Source organism: Ovis aries, chromosome 8 (genome assembly GCF_016772045.2).
Source record: "Ovis aries strain OAR_USU_Benz2616 breed Rambouillet chromosome 8, ARS-UI_Ramb_v3.0, whole genome shotgun sequence".
NCBI classification, from domain to species: Eukaryota; Metazoa; Chordata; class Mammalia; order Artiodactyla; family Bovidae; genus Ovis; species Ovis aries.
Genome location: NC_056061.1, coordinates 30,717,183 through 30,734,628, shown reverse-complemented (window position 1 = coordinate 30,734,628; position 17,446 = coordinate 30,717,183). Strand labels below are relative to the sequence as shown.

Here is a 17,446-nt window from a genome sequence, read left to right as displayed (position 1 = left end):
GGGAGGGTGTTGTTACTAATTCTTTAGTAGCATCAGATAGTTTATGTCCACCTCTCCTGAAAGTCCCTGTGCTACGTGTTGGGAATACAAATAGATCTTTTTCTTGCTTAAAAGGAGCTTATTCCACTGGGCAAGGAAAAGGTGGGAAATATATGACTTATTTTCAAACAGTATAATGCATTAGATACATTTTCAAATAATATGCTCAGCATATTTTTCTTCAACCTCCAAATATGATTTCAGGTGCATGCATGCATGCTCAGTGCTGAGCGTGGACTGTAGTCCGGCAGGCTCCTCTGTCCATGGGATTGGGCACTGGCAGATAAGATACTGCACGCTCTGCACCAGTAACTAAGATCAAAGAAAATTACTGTCTCTGTCTGTGTCAGCTTTTATCCCCTACAAAATTTAAAACTTAGGTAATATTTCTAGGGATTGTAACTTTCCATAAACTGAATGCTTCTGAGTTTCAGACTCAAATTGCTAACTGCCCACAGCATTCTGTATAATAGTTAAAAATACACTAATGATATGAGTTTGATTTCAGGTGAAACACTTCTAAATTTAAAGCAATGCCTTCAAGTTAATCTGAAAAAAAAAAAAAAAAGAAAGAAAGCAACAAACTATCTGGCTTGAATGTCCCAACATTTTGGCATATTAACAATGTATCCTGTATTTCCTGATTTTTGGTTCCCCACCAGTGAGGAGACAGAGATCTCTGAAATTATGTATAACAATACAATGTAGCTTTTATTTAGTGGCAGCTGCTGACGCTTAGAGTCAGACAGGACTGAGTGACTTCACTTTCACTTTTCACTTTCATGCATTGGAAAAGGTAATGGCAAACCCACTCCAGTGTTCTTGCCTGGAGAATCCCAGGGACGGTGGAGCCTGGTGGGCTGCTGTCTATGGGGTTGCGCAGAGTTGGACATGACTGAAGTGACTTAGCAGCAGCAGCTGATGATAGGTGCTGCCATACCAAGAAGGTTGAAAATCAGAGAACAGCACTGCAGTCTCCTTACTGATACACACCCCTCCTGATGAGCCACATGTAATGTTTGCCATAGCTGGATGGCATCACTGACTCGATGGACGTGAGTTTGAGTAAACTCCGGGAGTTGGTGATGGACAGGGAGGCCTGTGTGCTGAGATTCATGGGGTCACAAAGAGTTGGACACGATTGAGTGACTGAGCTGAACTAAACTGAATGTTTGCCAACAAGAACACTAAAACAGATCGCAGCACACAATCCATGGACCATTTCTAACACTGTCCTTTTGTGGACTGAGCTCGTCCCAGTAGGGCAAGGGTGGAAGGAGGAGTCCAAGTGCATGTTCTGCACAGTCAGGTGGGCAGAAAGGACAGAGTCTAAAGCTCTCCAAAGGAGGTTGCAGGATTTCAAGGCTCTGCTACAGTCTGAGAGTGCTCAGGACCCTAAGTGAGGAAGAGAGCTCTGTGGAAGCAGGAAGGAGTCTGGTGGACTCCATGGCCTCTTTGCAAAGCATTTCCCTTCATAGCAGGTGACCATCAAGGTCGAGGCAGAAGATGCTGGGTCCCTGGCCTCCCATTCTATAGGTTTAGGACTCTAGGTGCAAAGGCTCCTACTTAAGGAGGCACTCAGTTCAGTTCAGTTCAGTTGCTCAGTCGTGTCCGACTCTTTGCGACCCAATGAATAGCAGCATGTCAGGCCTCCCTGTCCATCACCAACTCCCGGAGTTCATTCAGACTCACATCCATCGAGTTGGTGATGCCATCCAGCCATCTCATCCTCAGTTGTCCCCTTCTCCTCCTGCCCCCAATCCCTCCCAGCATCAGAGTCTTTTCCAATGAGTCAACTCTTTGCATGAGGTGGCCAAAGTACTGGAGTTTCAGCTTCATCATCATTCCTTCCAAAGAAATCCCAGGGTTGATCTCCTTCAGAATGGACTGGTTGGATCTCCTTGCAGTCCAAGGGACTCTCAAGAGTCTTCTCCAACACCACAGTTCAAACGCATCAATTCTTTGGCACTCAGCGTTCTTCACAGTCCAAATCTCACATCAATACATGACTACAGGAAAAACCATAGCCTTGACTAGACGGACCTTAGTCAGCAAAGTAATGTCTCTGCTTTTGAATATACTATCTAGGTTGGTCATAACTTTTCTCCGAAGGAGTAAGCGTCTTTTAATTTCATGGCTGCAGTCACCATCTGCAGTTATTTTGGAGTCTAAAAAAAATAAAGTTTGACACTGTTTTTACTGTTTCCCCATCTGTTTGCCATGAAGTGATGGGACCAGATGCCATGATCTTCGTTTTCTGAATGTTGAGCTTTAAGCCAACTTTTTCACTCTCCTCTTTCACTTTCATCAAGAGGCTTTTTAGCTCCTCTTCACTTTCTGCCATAAGGGTGGTGTCATCTGCATATCTGAGGTTATTGATATTTCTCCCGGCAATCTTGATTCCAGCTTGTGTTTCTTCCAACCCAGCGTTTCTCAATGATGTACTCTGCCTATAAGTTAAATAAGCAGGGTGACAATATACAGCCTTGATGTACTCCTTTTCCTATTTGGAACCAGTCTGTTGTTCCATGTTCAGTTCTAACTGTTGCTTCCTGACCTGCATACAGATTTCTCAGGAGGCAGGTCAGGTGCTCTGTATTCCCATCTCTTTCAGAATTTTCCACAGTTTATTGTGATCCACACAGTCAAAGGATTTGGCATAGTCAATAAAGCAGAAATAGATGTTTTTCTGGAACTCTCTTGCTTTTTCCATGATCCAGTGGATGTTGGCAATTTGATCTCTGGTTCCTCTGCCTTTTCTAAAACCAGCTTGAACATCAGGGAGTTTGCGGTTCACGTATTGCTAAAGCCTGGCTTGGAGAATTTTGAGCATTACTTTACTAGCGTGTGAGATGAGTGCAATTGTGCGGTAGTTTGAGCATTCTTTGGCATTGCCTTTCTTTGGAATTGGAATGAAAACTGCCCTTTTCCAGTCCTGTGGCCACTGCTGAGTTTCCCAAATTTGCTGGCATATTGAGTGTAGCACTTTCACAGCATTATCTTTCAGGATTTGAAACAGCTCAACTAGAATTCCATCACCTCCACTAGCTTTGTTCGTAGTGATGCTTTCTAAGGCCCACTTGACTTCACATTCCAAGATGTCTGGCTCTAGATTAGTGATCACATCATCATGATTATCTTGGTCGTGAAGATCTTTTTTGTACATTTCTTCTGTGTATTCTTGCCACCTCTTCTTAATATCTTCTGCTTCTGTTAGGTCCAGACCATTTCTGTCCTTTATACTCTCTAGATAATTCCCAGAACATCTCATTTTGTCTTCTATCTACTATACTCATTCTTTCTCCATGAACACTGGGGTGAAATCACCCCTGGCTGAAAAGAAATGTGTGTCCTGTTTTAAGAAGAGGTGTTTGTTCCTCAAAGATATAACTGTGAACTTAGGAGGAATGATTCACTCTGCACTCTTCTCAAAAGATCCTGCATAGAGATCTGATGCTAGAGAGGCAGGGCCCCTCAGGGGAAGACAGCATTCCCCTGCAAATAAAGAAGTAGCTTTTGAAACAACTCGAAGCCCCCATTGATTAAGAACTATGAAATGTGCACCTGAGCCAGATGGACCGTGTTTCTGCTCTTTACTTCCCAGGGAAAAGGCTTCATTTTTAAGTCAACTTCATTAAGATAATTTACATATGAAAATTTTACCATTTAAAGTCTACAGTTTGAGTTTTGAAAGATATGTGCACATGTGTAACCATCACCACAATCAAGATATAGAACACTGCCCTTATCCCTGAGAGTTCCTTTGTGCCTGTTTCCAGTCACACCTCCTTGCCCACCCCACCCTCAGACAACCTTTGATTCATTGGTACTTTCTATGATGATAGATTGGATTTGCCTAGACGTTGCCTAGAATGTTATGTAAGTGGAACCATTCTATACCTTTTGAGAAGGCCATGGCACCCCACTCCAGTACTCTTGCCTGGAAAATCCCAGGGATGGAGGAGCCTGGTAGGCTGCAGTCCATGGGGTCGTGAAGAGTCAGACACGACTGAGCAACTTCACTTTCACTTTTCACTTTTATGCATTGGAGGAGGAAATGGCAACCCACTCCAGTGTTCTTGCCTGGAGAATCCCAGGGACAGAGGAGCCTGGTGGGCTGCTGTCTTTGGGGTCGCACAGAGTCGGACACGACTGAAGCGATTTAGCAGCAGCAGTTGGCCTCTTCCAGTAAGCATAATGCTAATGAGATTCATCCATGTCATTACATGTTTTTAAAGTTCGATCCCTTTTATTGCTGAGTAGCATTCTGTGTCCAGGTGTGCCACAATTAGTTTATCCTTTCACTAGCTGATAGACATTTAAGTTATTTTTCAGTTTATTATTATGAATGAAGCTATTGTGAACATCCATGTCAAAAGTTTGGAATTCAAGTAAGTTCAATAAACAGAGCAGCTTGACAGTTGACAAACTGGCTGCTCCTCTGGGGGAAGGAGGCGTTGAGTAGTTGATGAGACCAAGTTACAAAGAACAATTGATTTTGTAAAAAGCAGTTATTAGTCAAAAATGAAAAAAAAAATGTACTGAGCAGAGAAGACTGCTGATCAGACATCTTTCAGCTGTATGGGAAAAAATGGATTGATTGCAACATCATTGGCAGGACAGAATAATTTGTACAATAGTTTTCTTTGGACATGGGCTAGAATTAAGCCAATAAGACTCAAACCTATTCCTGGCTACTTCTTTGTGCTATGCTTAGTTGCTCAATCCTGTCCAACTCTTTTCAACCCCATGGACTGTAGCCCACCAGGCTCCTCTGTCCATGAGGATTCTCCAGGCCAGAATACTGGGGTGGGTAGCCTATCCCTTCTCCAGCGGATCTTCCCAACCCAGGAATCGAACTAGGGTCTCTTGCATTGTGGGCGGATTCTTTACCAACTAATCTATCAGGGAAGTCCATAGGATATGTTTAAAGGCCTGTCCAGGCACCAGAGACAACGAGCTCCATTTCCAGAGTTAAAAAGACTACTAACTGTGGGACCTTAAGCAGGGATAAGAAAGATTGGCAAATGAGCATAAAAACACCACCTATCTTAAGGACAGTCTCTGATAAGAATCTATATAAATCACTTAGCAAGTCTAGCACATAAGGATTTATTATGTTTAAAAATCATGTAATACCTTTGACACATAGTGAAAGAGTCCAAACATATTCCTTAAGAAATGAATATTTTAACTTTTTTTTCCCCCTTAAATTACACTGTGAATTCTTCCTATGTTGTTTATATAACCACTGAATAACTGAATTATTAATCAATTTGGCTAGATTTTAAAAGCATATCAACTCAGTAACAAAATCTCTCTGTGGTCACAACATTCCATTGTCCATCTCCTCACACTGTAGCTGTTTAGTTCCAAAGTTCCCACCAGTTGCTTCTCCAGCCTGAAGAATCACCTCTGGAGTTTGTCAGTAAATCTGATTCAGTAAAACTTCCTCATGAGCTCCTGTCGGAAGTGTGGTCTGCAGTCTACTCTCTTGGGCTAACTCTGGCTCAGGGGTGCCCATTGCACCATCCTGTAGGGTGGGGTTGAGGGAGGTGGGGTTGGAAGATGAGGACCTGGGCTTGAATCCTGATATTGCCCCCACACGTAATATACTTGAAGTCTCTCAGCTTGGATCTTTCCTTTCCTCCTTTCGGCTGTAGGGTAACAAGCACCTCACATTGCCGTTACAGAATTATATGATGTTACTGTAACAGGGGGCTTCCCTGGTGTCTCAGTAAAGAATCTGTCTGCAATGCAGGAGACCTGGGTTTGATCCCTGAGTGGGGAAGATCCCCTAGAGAAGGGAATGGCAACCCACTCCAGTATTCTAGAGGAGCCTGGCAGGCTATAGTCTATGGGGTCACAAAGAGTCGGACACGAATGAGTGACTAAGCACAGCACAGCATATAGTAACAGGGCTGTCTCAGTAAGTGCTTGTGGACCCTGTTAATTCCATGCTTTATCTTAGTCTTTTTTGTTTACCACCATCTCCAAAGTCCACTGGCTGCATATACTTCAAATGAAATGGAGCAAGCTTTAAAGAGTGATTCAGGAACCTCTCTTGTAAACAGTCAATATGTAAAAACTGCCCTGTGTGTTCACCTTTCTGGAAAGGTGGGGGTCAAGCTAGCTCCTGGGTTTCAGGTGAAAGAGGTAATCTTAATATTAAATCTGTTGTAGCCAGACGTGTGTGGGGTTGGGTTTCAGTGGGCTTGTCACCAGGATAGACTTCCCTCCGCTGGGAGCCAGGCTGGGTTCCCGCTTGAGCTCCCTCCCTCCGTCCCGCAGGCGGGCCTCCTCTTCCTGCCTGCCCGGCCCCTTGGCTACCAGCTCTGCGCTCGCTGGGCGCCCATTGGCGGATTTGCTTTTATTGATTTGTTCTGAGCGGGCTCCTGGCTTCCCGCTCCAGTGCAGGCGCCGGCCGTTTTGCCCCAGGCTATGGAATAGGAACGGGTTTTCCCCTTTATGGGCACGGGCACTGGGCGGCTCTCGCAGGTGGTGGGGGCTGTGGGGGGGGAGGTGGTTCCCTTCCCATGGATAGGTCGGACCCCGAGCCCATTGGGTTGCTGAGGAATCGATCCCTGGCCGAGGTCAGCGTGGGAGAGTCCTGCGCTCTTCTGTCCTCCGTGACGCATGGCGGGGGACCTACAACGTGGTCACCCTGCACCTTTGCCCTCCCTCCAGCACCTGCCCCCATATTGACACCCAGGAACACCCCACGGGCAACAGCCTCTTGGGTGAGCTGGGCAGTGGCCAGCTGTGTTCCCTGGGGACCAGCAGATGTTTGAATGTCCACCTGCTTCTCCCATTGGACGGGCACGGCCTGGCCAGTTGAGAACCTCCGACTTGGCTGGGGGCACACCCACGTACTTGAACTCGATTTCTTAAGGTTTTTCAGTTGAACCCAAAGTGGCTTCTTTCTGTTCTGGAAGAGAAGACTGTTTTTCCTTGTTCTTCTTCCTGCCTAAAGAAAGAAGTGGAGGTATTTGGGGGGAGGGGGGTGGGGAATTCCACTTTAACATACTTTAGCATGTTTACTGCTGCCCTATAGGCAGACATGGCTGTTTGGAATTACATCTTTATGGGATTTCCTGGTGGCTCAGACAGTAAAGAATCTGCCTGCAATTCAGGAGACCCAGGTTCAACCCCTGGGTCAGGAAGATCCCCTGGAGAAGGGAATGGCTACCCACTCCAGTATTCTTGCCTGGAGAATCCCATGGACAGAGGAGCCTGGTGGGCTATAGTGCAAGGGATTGCAAAGACTCGGACACTACTGAGTGACTAACTGAGGTATAAAGCAAAACAGAACTGGGAGTTATTTATTTTGCATGTGTGATTATTTGGACGTTCCGAATTTTCTCTCATGATTTTCCTTCTATAGATAAAGGAAATGTTACTCTTCGGTAGCACCGAGCAGAAATAGTGTTTGAGAAAAATTCAAAAAGTGAAAAAAAATTATTTTGTTGGAATGAATGCGAAAATGTAACTCTCGCTTTCAATTAGAAACTCAAGCCTATTTTGGCTTGTAGTTCCATAATGTACTTACTATTAATACTAATAGGAAAAGCAGGATTCTCACATCTGTGTCTCCCATCCCCTTTTATTTTTCAGTCCAGAGCACAACCACCAGAAGAGAACAAAAGGAAGCCAGTTTTGGGGAAACTTGGCACTCTGTTCACGGCCGGAAGGAGAAGGAACAGCAGAAATGGGTTAGAGAGTCCCACCAGCTCAAATGCCAAACCAGGCTCTCCCAAAGAAGTAACCTCTTCCAAACTCCCAGAAAGGGAGACTGAGAAGAGTCAACCTCTGGGCGGCCAACCAAGGCCGACAGACGTGTGCGAGGAGGGCTCCCCACAGGAGAAGTGCCAGGAGCCGGAGGGTGAACACCCCGAGGGCTGCATGCAGGCAGCCCCCCCGGACGCCACACGATCACCTGGCCGGGGCAGCCATGCAGCGGCGGCTGTGCAGCAGGGCTGTGAAAGTGATTCACCCCAATTAGAACCTCTGGAGGCAGAGCGAGAGACCTTCCCAGATGCCACCGCCACTGCCAAGCAGCTGCGTTCCTCATTAGAGAACTCCTCCAGGCGGGAGAGCGCAGAGGCGCTCATCCGCAGTCCGGGGGAGGACGCTTCGCCCGGCGCTGGCAGCGAGCAGGAGCCCACCCAGGGATCGAGGGGCGTGCGGGGCTCGCCCGCTGGGGAGCATACCGCCGAAGGGCCCCACCTCGTGTGTGTCCACGGAGGCTCTCCGGAGCCCCAGGGCGTGCTGAGCCAAGTCCCGGAGGACTCTTCGGCTTCGCCCGGCGACCCTCCCGCCGAGGGTTCGGAGAACCGGGCGGGCTCAGCACCAGTCAATGGCAAAGCCGAGTCCCCGGGGCAAGACTGCCGGCCCCGCGAGCGCGCCCACCCAGCAAAAGTGCTGACTCTGGACATCTACTTGAGTAAGACCGAGGTGGCACAGGTCGGCGAGCCGGTCGTGATCAGCCCCGGGGCGGAAGATTGCGGCGATTGCGACGACATGGAAAAGAGGTCGAGCGGCCGCAGGTCTGGGAGACGGAGGCGGTCGCAGAGATCCACCGACTCCCCCGGCGCTGACCCACCGCTGCCCGACTGTGCGCCCCGGGACGACACGGTGTTCGAGGACGAGGTGGCGCCAGACGCGGCTGCCGAGAACGGCTGTGCAGAAAAGAAAGTGAAATCTCCGCAGGCGGCCCCCAATGGGGGCGTTGCCTCCGCTGCCGGCCTCGAGTCCAAGCCCAGCCCCAGCCCCAAAGGGCAGCTCCGAGGGGAGCCGGAGCGAAGCAAACAGCCGCCGCCCACCTCGTCCCCCACCAAGAGGAGGGGCCGGAGCCGCGTCCCCGAGGCCGTGCCCACCTCGCCCGCCGGTGGCCCGCGGGCTCCGGCCAAGGACTCCCCTCTCAAGAAGGCGCCAGACCCCGGCCCCAGCCCGGCCGCCAAGGAAAGCGGGGAGGAGGCGGCCCGGGTCATCCCCCGGGAGCTCACGGTTAAGAGCAGCTCGCTACTGCCTGAGATCAAGCCCGAGCACAAGAGGGGGCCGCTCCCCCACCTCTTGGACGGCCGGGGAGACGGAGGTCGAAGCAGAGACTTGGGCAGATTGGCTGGAGGTTCTGACGCCTCCGAGGGCTTGAAGCCCAGGAACCACTTCGGTGTGGGCAGGTCGACGGTGACCACCAAAGTGACCCTGTAAGTAACTGCGGGGTTACTTGCTACATTATCATCATAAACTGAACAGACTCATTCTATTTGAATTCTTGGAAAAGTAAGCTTAAGAGTTGGGCTGGGCCAGCCCAGCTGCTCTTGAGGGGCTCGGAGTCTTTGCATTCGTGGAGGAACTGCCTGTGCATTGAATTTTCTCCTGGGTGGTGAAATTGAGATGGTGAAGGAGTAATTGACACAATTAAGGTTTAAGAAGATGGCCCGTTCAGGACCCTAGTCGGTTGTTATTAATAATTCCTATTAATAAAAGGCTTGTAAGTTCAATGAATGTAAAAGATTCAGTATTTACGTAACTAATAGACAACCACGTGGCTTGACTGGAGCTCATTCTATTCTTTATTCAAAATATACACCAGCATTCCTGGGTGGAACATTCTTAAAATGCAAATGTGGTGAATTTGAAAACAGGGAGCAAACTCTAGTGTGTACAGTACACCCAGTAGCTTTGACCTGTGTGTGTTTACAAGAATTCACAGAACCTTTTATGGAACTTAGTGCATTATTGGCCTAAAGCTTAAAAAATAATAATCTCTAATACAAGTATCTTGGTTGTTTCTTCCCTTTTATGATGTTAGGAAGTTTGGTGATATTTTTGCTCCCAGATCGAAAAGTATTTTTCAGTTATTGACATGAAGAAAGATCAGTGTTTTTACTGGGAGGCTGTTTGACAAATGAAAGGACACATTAGAAGGATCAAGTTCAACAGCTGACTGTGACCACTGTGCTGTTAAGTTTATTGATTTTTCAAATATTTATTGAGTACCTTCTGTGCATGGTAGTGTGCTGGGAACTATGTGGGGGAAAGCCACAGCTGTGATTCAGTATATTGCCTTTGAACAGTTTATGACACAGTCCGGCACCCAAGATGCCGACAAATCAAATAATTATATGAGGTGATAATCTGATTAAACTGCCACATGAATGTTACCATCCCTAAGACTGGGGTGTGGAAAGGAGGAGGAAATCACTGTTGATTTTTTTTTTTTTTTTTTTTGGAGGAAGTGGGATTGTGCCTTGATGGTGAGTGAAGTCTGTATAGGCAGATAGGACAGGGAGGGCACCCTATAAAACTCAAGACTCTCCCCCTTTCCCCACCAACTCTCCCCTATCTCTCAGTCAGCAAATGTGAAAATGAATATCTAAACTGCTCAAGGTGTTTTCCTATATTCACACATTTTTTAAAGAAAGCCGAGACTTTCCCAACATTATGATTCATAAACTGAACAGATTCATTCTGCTTGAATTCTTGGATAAGTAAGCTTAAGAGTAGGAGGTCTGCTTGGTAAACACTTGCAAGGAAAACCTGCTTAATGAATAACTTGAGCTACCTCACCCAGCTGCCAACCTGGAGAACTTTGATGGAGTCAGCAATTTATTCTGTAAGAGCAGCCTTGGAGAAATAACCTGAGTGAATGATGCCCATTATTTGTAGAAGGCCAATGTGACTGAATGTTCAGACCTCCTAAGTGTGAGCCTTAGAGACATGTTGTTGCACTGATTAAGGACGCTTCTTGACTTCCAATCAGAATACACCAGTGGAAAAACCAGAAATGTTACACTGTTAAGGGATAGGGTAAACAAACAAAGCATCTTATAATGAAAGTCTTCTTCATGTGCTGTTTCCTGTAATAGAACTAAACCAAATGTCCTTTTCTAAGGAATAATTATTTTCTACCTAAAATTTTCCTTTCCCAGAGGCTCAGTTTAATTCTGTTTTGTGCATGGCCTTGCACTTGGTGAACTGGCCAACTATTGGAATGGAGACTTAATAATTCTTTCTAGTCCTTTGACCCATTTCCATTTGACTGATGGATTTTTTTTTTCAGACCCTTTAGTTTTTTCTCTGATTGTATTTCAAGTAGAAGTGATACTCAGATTATTTATAAAAACAACTTGAATCTGAAATTTTAGAGTTAAAACCATTTCATATTCCCAGAAAAATAATCACTATGAAGAAGCATGTTTCTTGATGCTGTTAGAGAAATTATGTTTTCAGTTCTCTACCAAGTATTGAATGTTGAGATTCTTAAAACGGTATGTTTAGAATAAGGAGAATTTTCTTTTCATATTACAGCCACAGGTTCTTAGACTTCAGGGTATTTTCCCTTCTCACATCTTAATGAAGGCATTACAACATGAATTATAGGAGCCTTCCTTTTAATCAGTTTGAACCAGGTTAATTGTAGTGACTCTCGGTAGCAGAAGTTAATAGCACAGAAAGTTCGGTTGTGAAAGGTATTTTGATCTTCGTGTAAATCTTTAATGTGCACATATGTGTGTCCTGTCCCTAATGTAGCTTCTTGGCTAACCTAGAGTGTTTTCCTTTTATATCATGAGGTCTGCTTTGATGTTTGACTAAGTTCCTTGAGCTGATCAGTGAGAATTTTTAAAGCGTATATTCCCTGATATGTGAACATCCCTTAGTAACTGATAGCATTTGTAAGTTCTCTTACTTATACTCATCTCACTGGTTTTAGAATTTAATCTTTAAGGAAGTGCTTATAAGTTAATTTTGCTTTTAAGTTTCAAATATGGGTCCACCATGGGAGAGCCTAGATATCTCAAGATACAGGAGAAAGCAATGCCTGGGAGAAATTCATGAGACTATAGCAAATTTAGTATTTAATTTAAAAATTAAAAAATAAAATCTAATTCTAAATGTTGTATTTAGGAAGGACCTCTCAAGTCTTCTCAGTCTTCTCATTTTATCTAGAAGGATAAGGTGTCTTCATCCAAAGTCATCCTGCCTGTTCCTTCAAAAGGCTCATCAGGGCCAACCTTCTTGAAGGCCAGTGAGTCCATGCAGGAGACAGTGTGAGATCTTAATACTTCTCTACTTTGTATTCTCTTTATCAAGATGGCCTCTAAAGTATGATTATCTTATAGATCTCATGATAATTTATTGGCTCCTTGGCTCATAAGACTGGAGAGAACCAGAGGAGGTTACTGAGGTTATTGTTTTCCTGGGAAAACAGGATAGAAGAGTTGTTAGGAACATGGGATCTGAAACAAGAACATCTGGGTTCTGTCGCTTAATAGCTGTGTGACTTCAGGCCAATTACTTACCTTTTCTAGACCTCAGTTTCCACATCTTGAGAGAGAATGTGCAAAATTGCACATGAGGCAGGTATAGAAAGTGCTTGGCCATTAGTGAATGTTTGTGGCTGTTATCTCTTACCTTTTTTAATAAACCACTAGACCAATGATTTGGACATATTTTTGTTTTGGAGTCTGTTCTTCTTGGAAAGCTTATGTAAAAGTGACATATGTGATAGATAAGTCAGAGTGATTCTAGTTGAAAGGAGGGTTGCTGGCCAGCAGTTCCATCCTCCAGTCTCTACTGTCCCCAACTGCAACCCTTGAAGAGAACTACAAGGGTGTCTTCAACCATAATGTGTGTGTGTGAACCAACTCTGTTCTAAACTATCTAGTTTTTCATTTGTTTGTTTTTATAGATAGAGAAGGTAGAGTCCAGAGAGCTAAAGTAACTTGACCAAGTTCACCCAGATAATTAGCGTAAAAGCCAGAGCACATTTTTTTTAACTCAGAAAGCAAACTGTATACATTCAAAGACTTTTAATTTCATGGGCTTCCCAGGTGGCCCTAGTGATAACCCACCTGCCATTGCAGGAGATGTAAGGGACATGGGTCGATCCCTGGGTCAGGAAGACCCACTCCAGTATTCTTGCCTGGAGAATCCCGTGGATGGGGGAGCTTAGTGGGCCATGGTCCAAGAGGTCACAAAGAGTCAGACATGGCTAAGGCGACTTAGCACTGCACAACACAATTATACCCAAGAAATGTGAGAAAGAGAGGATGAAGGGCGGCAGAACCAACAACTGAGTGATGGTGAGTAAGTCACGGTACATCTATGTGCTGGACTTTTGTGTGCAGACATTATGAAGACTTTTCAAATAAATTTTTAGTAACTTGAAAAATGTTAAATTCAAGGTGAGGTGCCAAGCTCTATGAACAGACTAATCTCAATTTTGTTGAAAAGATTTCCCTATGCATACAAAAAAGACAGGAAGGGTACTAGAATGTTGACAGGGATATTGTTTGAGTAGTTAGGATTATGAATGATTTTTTGTCTTTATATTTTGCAAATGGTCTATAGTGAACACACTTTATGTAATCAGAAAAATTTTATGGAGGAAGGATGATGGGAATAAACTGTTCAAAGAGGTAAATAATAAATTTTTTTATAATCCAGCTCTTTGAGATAATATAAATTAAAAAGTTATGATAAGTAGTACAGTTGGTTCTGGGGAAAGTCATTTATATATTTAAAGTATGGGAGTGCATGAAATATTCAAATTTGTTCCAATGTTCTTTGGGTCAACTCTAGTGCCAAGCACTGTACTTATGATAAACTTGTTAACCTGTCACCTGTAGAGTCTCTTAGCTGTATAATTTTCTCATCCCTCATAAGAAAGTGAAACATCCATTAAAGATAATTGACAGTATATCTAGGATGGTTTAAAAATAATTTCATAAAAAATGTTACCTATCAGATGTTGGCTTTTCAGTTTTGTAGTAAATTGCGGTGTTTGCTTTAAAACCTAGGTTAATAAACTTATCTTGATACTGTTTTATTCTTGCAGCCCTGCCAGGCCCAAACACGTGGAACTAAATCTTAAAAATCCTAAGAATCTTGACAGTTTGGGAAATGAGCATAATCCATTTAGCCAGCCGGTTCACAAAGGAAACACTGCCACCAAAATCTCCTTATTTGAAAACAAGCGGGCAAACAGCAGCCCGAGACACACTGACATTCGAGGTTTGAAGAACACTCCTGCCTCTAATAAAACATTTGTCGAGAGGGCAAAGCTGAATTTAGCCAAAAAAGCCAAGGAAATGGAGCAGCCTGAAAAGAAGGTGGTGCCAAATAGCCACCAGAACAGTGTGCCGGGGAAGCCATCATCTGCAGAAGCCAAAGGGACGCTTCCTGAAGAGGAGACCCCTGTTTCTCAGCTTCCCCACGGTGATAAGGTAGATGTGCAAACAGATGCTGGCTGCCCTTCCGAACCAGTGGTTGCTGCCCTGACTCCCCTTAAGGACCAGGAGCTCTTAGGAGAGAGTGACTCCAAGGCTGCTAACAGCAAAAGACTTGAACTTGAAAAGATGACTAATACAGCAGAAAACACCCCCGCCATTCTTGATACCAAAGATCCACCTCCAACAGCCATAGCAAAGCCGCAGCCTGGATTTCCTGACTCACAGCCCCCAGCTGAGTCATCTAATGGGCCTTCTCTGTCGCTGGCTGCCCCCATCCCTGCAGATGATACCAAAGACACATGTGCTCAAGCTCCTGTAAGCAGTTCTGTGTGCACTGATCTCAGAGTGTCAGAAAGCCATAATGGATGTACTCTGCCTGTATCTCATCAGAATAATGAGACAATGCCTCCCTCCAAACTTGCAGAAGGAAGAGAAGGAGGAGGGGAGACAAGCCCTCCTTTGTCCCCAGAGCACAGCCTGCAAGCTGTGGGAGATGAGTGTCCATCCAAGGTCCTAGTCCAGGTCAGGTCCTTCGTGCTCCCTGTGGAGAACACGGAGGGGGGCTGCTCCCGGATCATCACAGATAGCTCTGAAGTTAGAGAAGCACCGTTGCCAAGCTGTCACAATAATGAACTCCAAGTGGTTTCCGTTGCAAGTGGTGCTCCCCAGAAAGAGGAAGTACAGGGCAATAAGGGCACATCACCCAAACACATTCACTGCAAAGAGGAACATGTAGTAAAATCTGGCGCACAAGTCATGCCACCCGAATCAGAAGCAACTCTGCCTGTCCAGGCTCAAAGTGAGGACAATGGAAAACCCCTGAAGGCTGAATCCACCGCCACCAGCTTCCCTGACAACAGAAGTCATTTAGAAACCCCTCAAAGACCTAGTCAGAGTGTTGTGAATGGCCAGGGCAGTCCTGCCAGTCTTTTGAACATCTCTGCTGGTAGTGATGATAGTGTATTCGATTCTTCTTCTGACATGGAGAAATTCACTGAGATTATAAAAAAGATGGACAGCACTGTGTGTATGCCCCAGAAGAAAAAGAAGGCCAGGCTGCCAAACTCCCCCGCCCCTCACTTTGCCATGCCGCCTATTCACGAGGACAATTTAGAAAAGGTGTTTGATCCCAACGTGTTTACCTTTGGTTTGGGGAAGAAAAAGGAAGGCCAGTTGGAAATGTCACCAGCTTTACATTTGATGCAGAATCTTGACACCAAATCCAAATTGAGGCCCAAACGTTCATCCACTGAACAGAGTGTCCTCTTCAAGTCCTTGCAGACTCATACTAACGGGAAAGATGAGCCCCTGGCAGCTCCAGAAGTCAATGACAAAGAGAACAAGGATGTCCAAAACGGTGGAGTCAAGAGATCGAGGCTAGAAAAAAGTGCACTTTTCTCAAGCTTGCTATCTTCTCTACCACAAGACAAAATCTTTTCTCCCTCTGTAACATCAGTCAATACCATGACCACATCTTTCGGTACTGCTCATAGCAGTTCTCTTTCTCGACCTTCCGTGTTGCAGCCCGTGGCTGAGAGTGCCCCACCCTGTAGTTCAGAGAAAGAACAACCAAGTCTGCCAGCCAGTAACTTAAAGGTCTTCAATTTCAACTCGTCAGATACATCTCATTCGGGATTGAAAAGTCTGAGCCCCATGGAAAAGTGCCTGCAAAAAGAGGAAACCAAAAAGGATCTGGATCTGCAAAGCAACCATCCCATGCCAGAAACTAAATTTTCTGAATTTTCAAAACTGAAGACCAACGGTGATACGTCTAATCATACTGAAAGTGTTCTTAAATCAAACTTGCCAAGCTATGGAAGCAGTGACACAGACTTCACTGGTCTCTTCAAAGCCAGCCGGTTTGACCCAAGCATTTCTTTTTCTGGAATGGCATTATCAGATACAACAGTAAGTAGCAACTTATCAGATACAACAGTAAGTAGCAACATAGTATCATTTATTTGAGGTAGTTAAAAAAAAATCAGAGGAAAAGCAGGGTGATGAGCAGTTCATGTTATTTGTTTAAAAATGGTTATGCTCCTATACAATAATTTCTTAACTCATTCATCACATTTGAAAACTTACTATGTACAATGGAGGTTAAAGTTCAAGAGAAAAGGTACTTGGATACTGTTCTCAAGGCATTCATACTCTAGCAGGGAAAAATATGCTACAGATATCTTAAGGCACTTGTGAATTTATATGTTGTATTGTGAAAGGTATAGAGAAGGTACCTTGAGAATTCAGAGACAGGGTGTTTTTTCTTCCCTAGTTCTGTTTTACACAGATGCTCAACACTATACTTGGAACTTAGTGGAGATTTGTGAAGGCTTCATTTATCTTGAACCCCCACCTCTCTGCCCCCACCAAAGAATCTTATTCCTAATCCTTTGTTTTGCACTTTGAAATTTGCTCTTTCTTCCCCTACATAGGAGTCCATGTTTATCCCACATGGCTGAGAAAATGTTTTCTCTTAATTTGGAATTAGTTTTCATTAGGGAAATATTTTTTCTTGCAAAGCTGTTGGGGAGAAGAGTTTGGTTTACATTGGTGCTTTCCTGTAATACATTAGAGAGGATGGCAAAATATGATTTTGATTTCTCCATCTTTTTTCTGACTGCTATAAGCTGTTTTCTTTACTCAATTTTTGACATAAATTTGTGGTTTTCATTTACGATGCTTGATACTCAAGTTGAAAGAGGGAAGAAGATGATAAAGTTTAGAACTCAGCTCTGCTAAGCCCAGAAACAGAAGTGGCAACTGTATTCCTGTTGCCCACCCTGTGAACCAGGCTACCTGGCAAGTGAAGATGAGAACCAGGCAGAAAAGATCCTGCCGCCTTCCTCATTTCTACAGGGCACTGCCCCACTTAAATTTGTTGTATTGTTTTTTGCTACAAGCCTATCATGGAATATAATTCTGGAACCTCTTTCAAAAGGGTAGTTGAACTTTCAGTAATAAATCAGATCTCTTTTTTCATAAGATTTCAAATTTTTTACTCCTAGGATGCCATAGACACACACCTACCCAACCACACACACACGTCTAGATGTAGATATACAATGAAACTTATTGAGGATCCCAAAGAGCTTTTGTTCACATGGGTTATGCCTATTGGAAAATCTATTATATTACAAATTAATACTGAGGATTTCCCTGGTGGTCCAGTG

General features: G+C 44.6%; 1 protein-coding gene across 2 annotated transcripts in view; it reads left to right on the top strand.

The window, feature by feature from the left end:
- Window positions 1-17,446, top strand: part of CRYBG1 (crystallin beta-gamma domain containing 1) — a 225,633-nt gene that overhangs the window by 165,401 nt on the left and 42,786 nt on the right. The window contains exons 3-4 of one of the 2 annotated variants that reach the window (XM_060419523.1): window positions 7,654-9,245; window positions 13,883-16,211. In XM_060419523.1, coding sequence (XP_060275506.1) covers window positions 7,654-9,245; window positions 13,883-16,211 — 3,921 coding nt within the window. The remainder of the gene's footprint in view (window positions 1-7,653; window positions 9,246-13,882; window positions 16,212-17,446) is intronic. The other variant, XM_027972398.3, reaches the window with a different exon arrangement.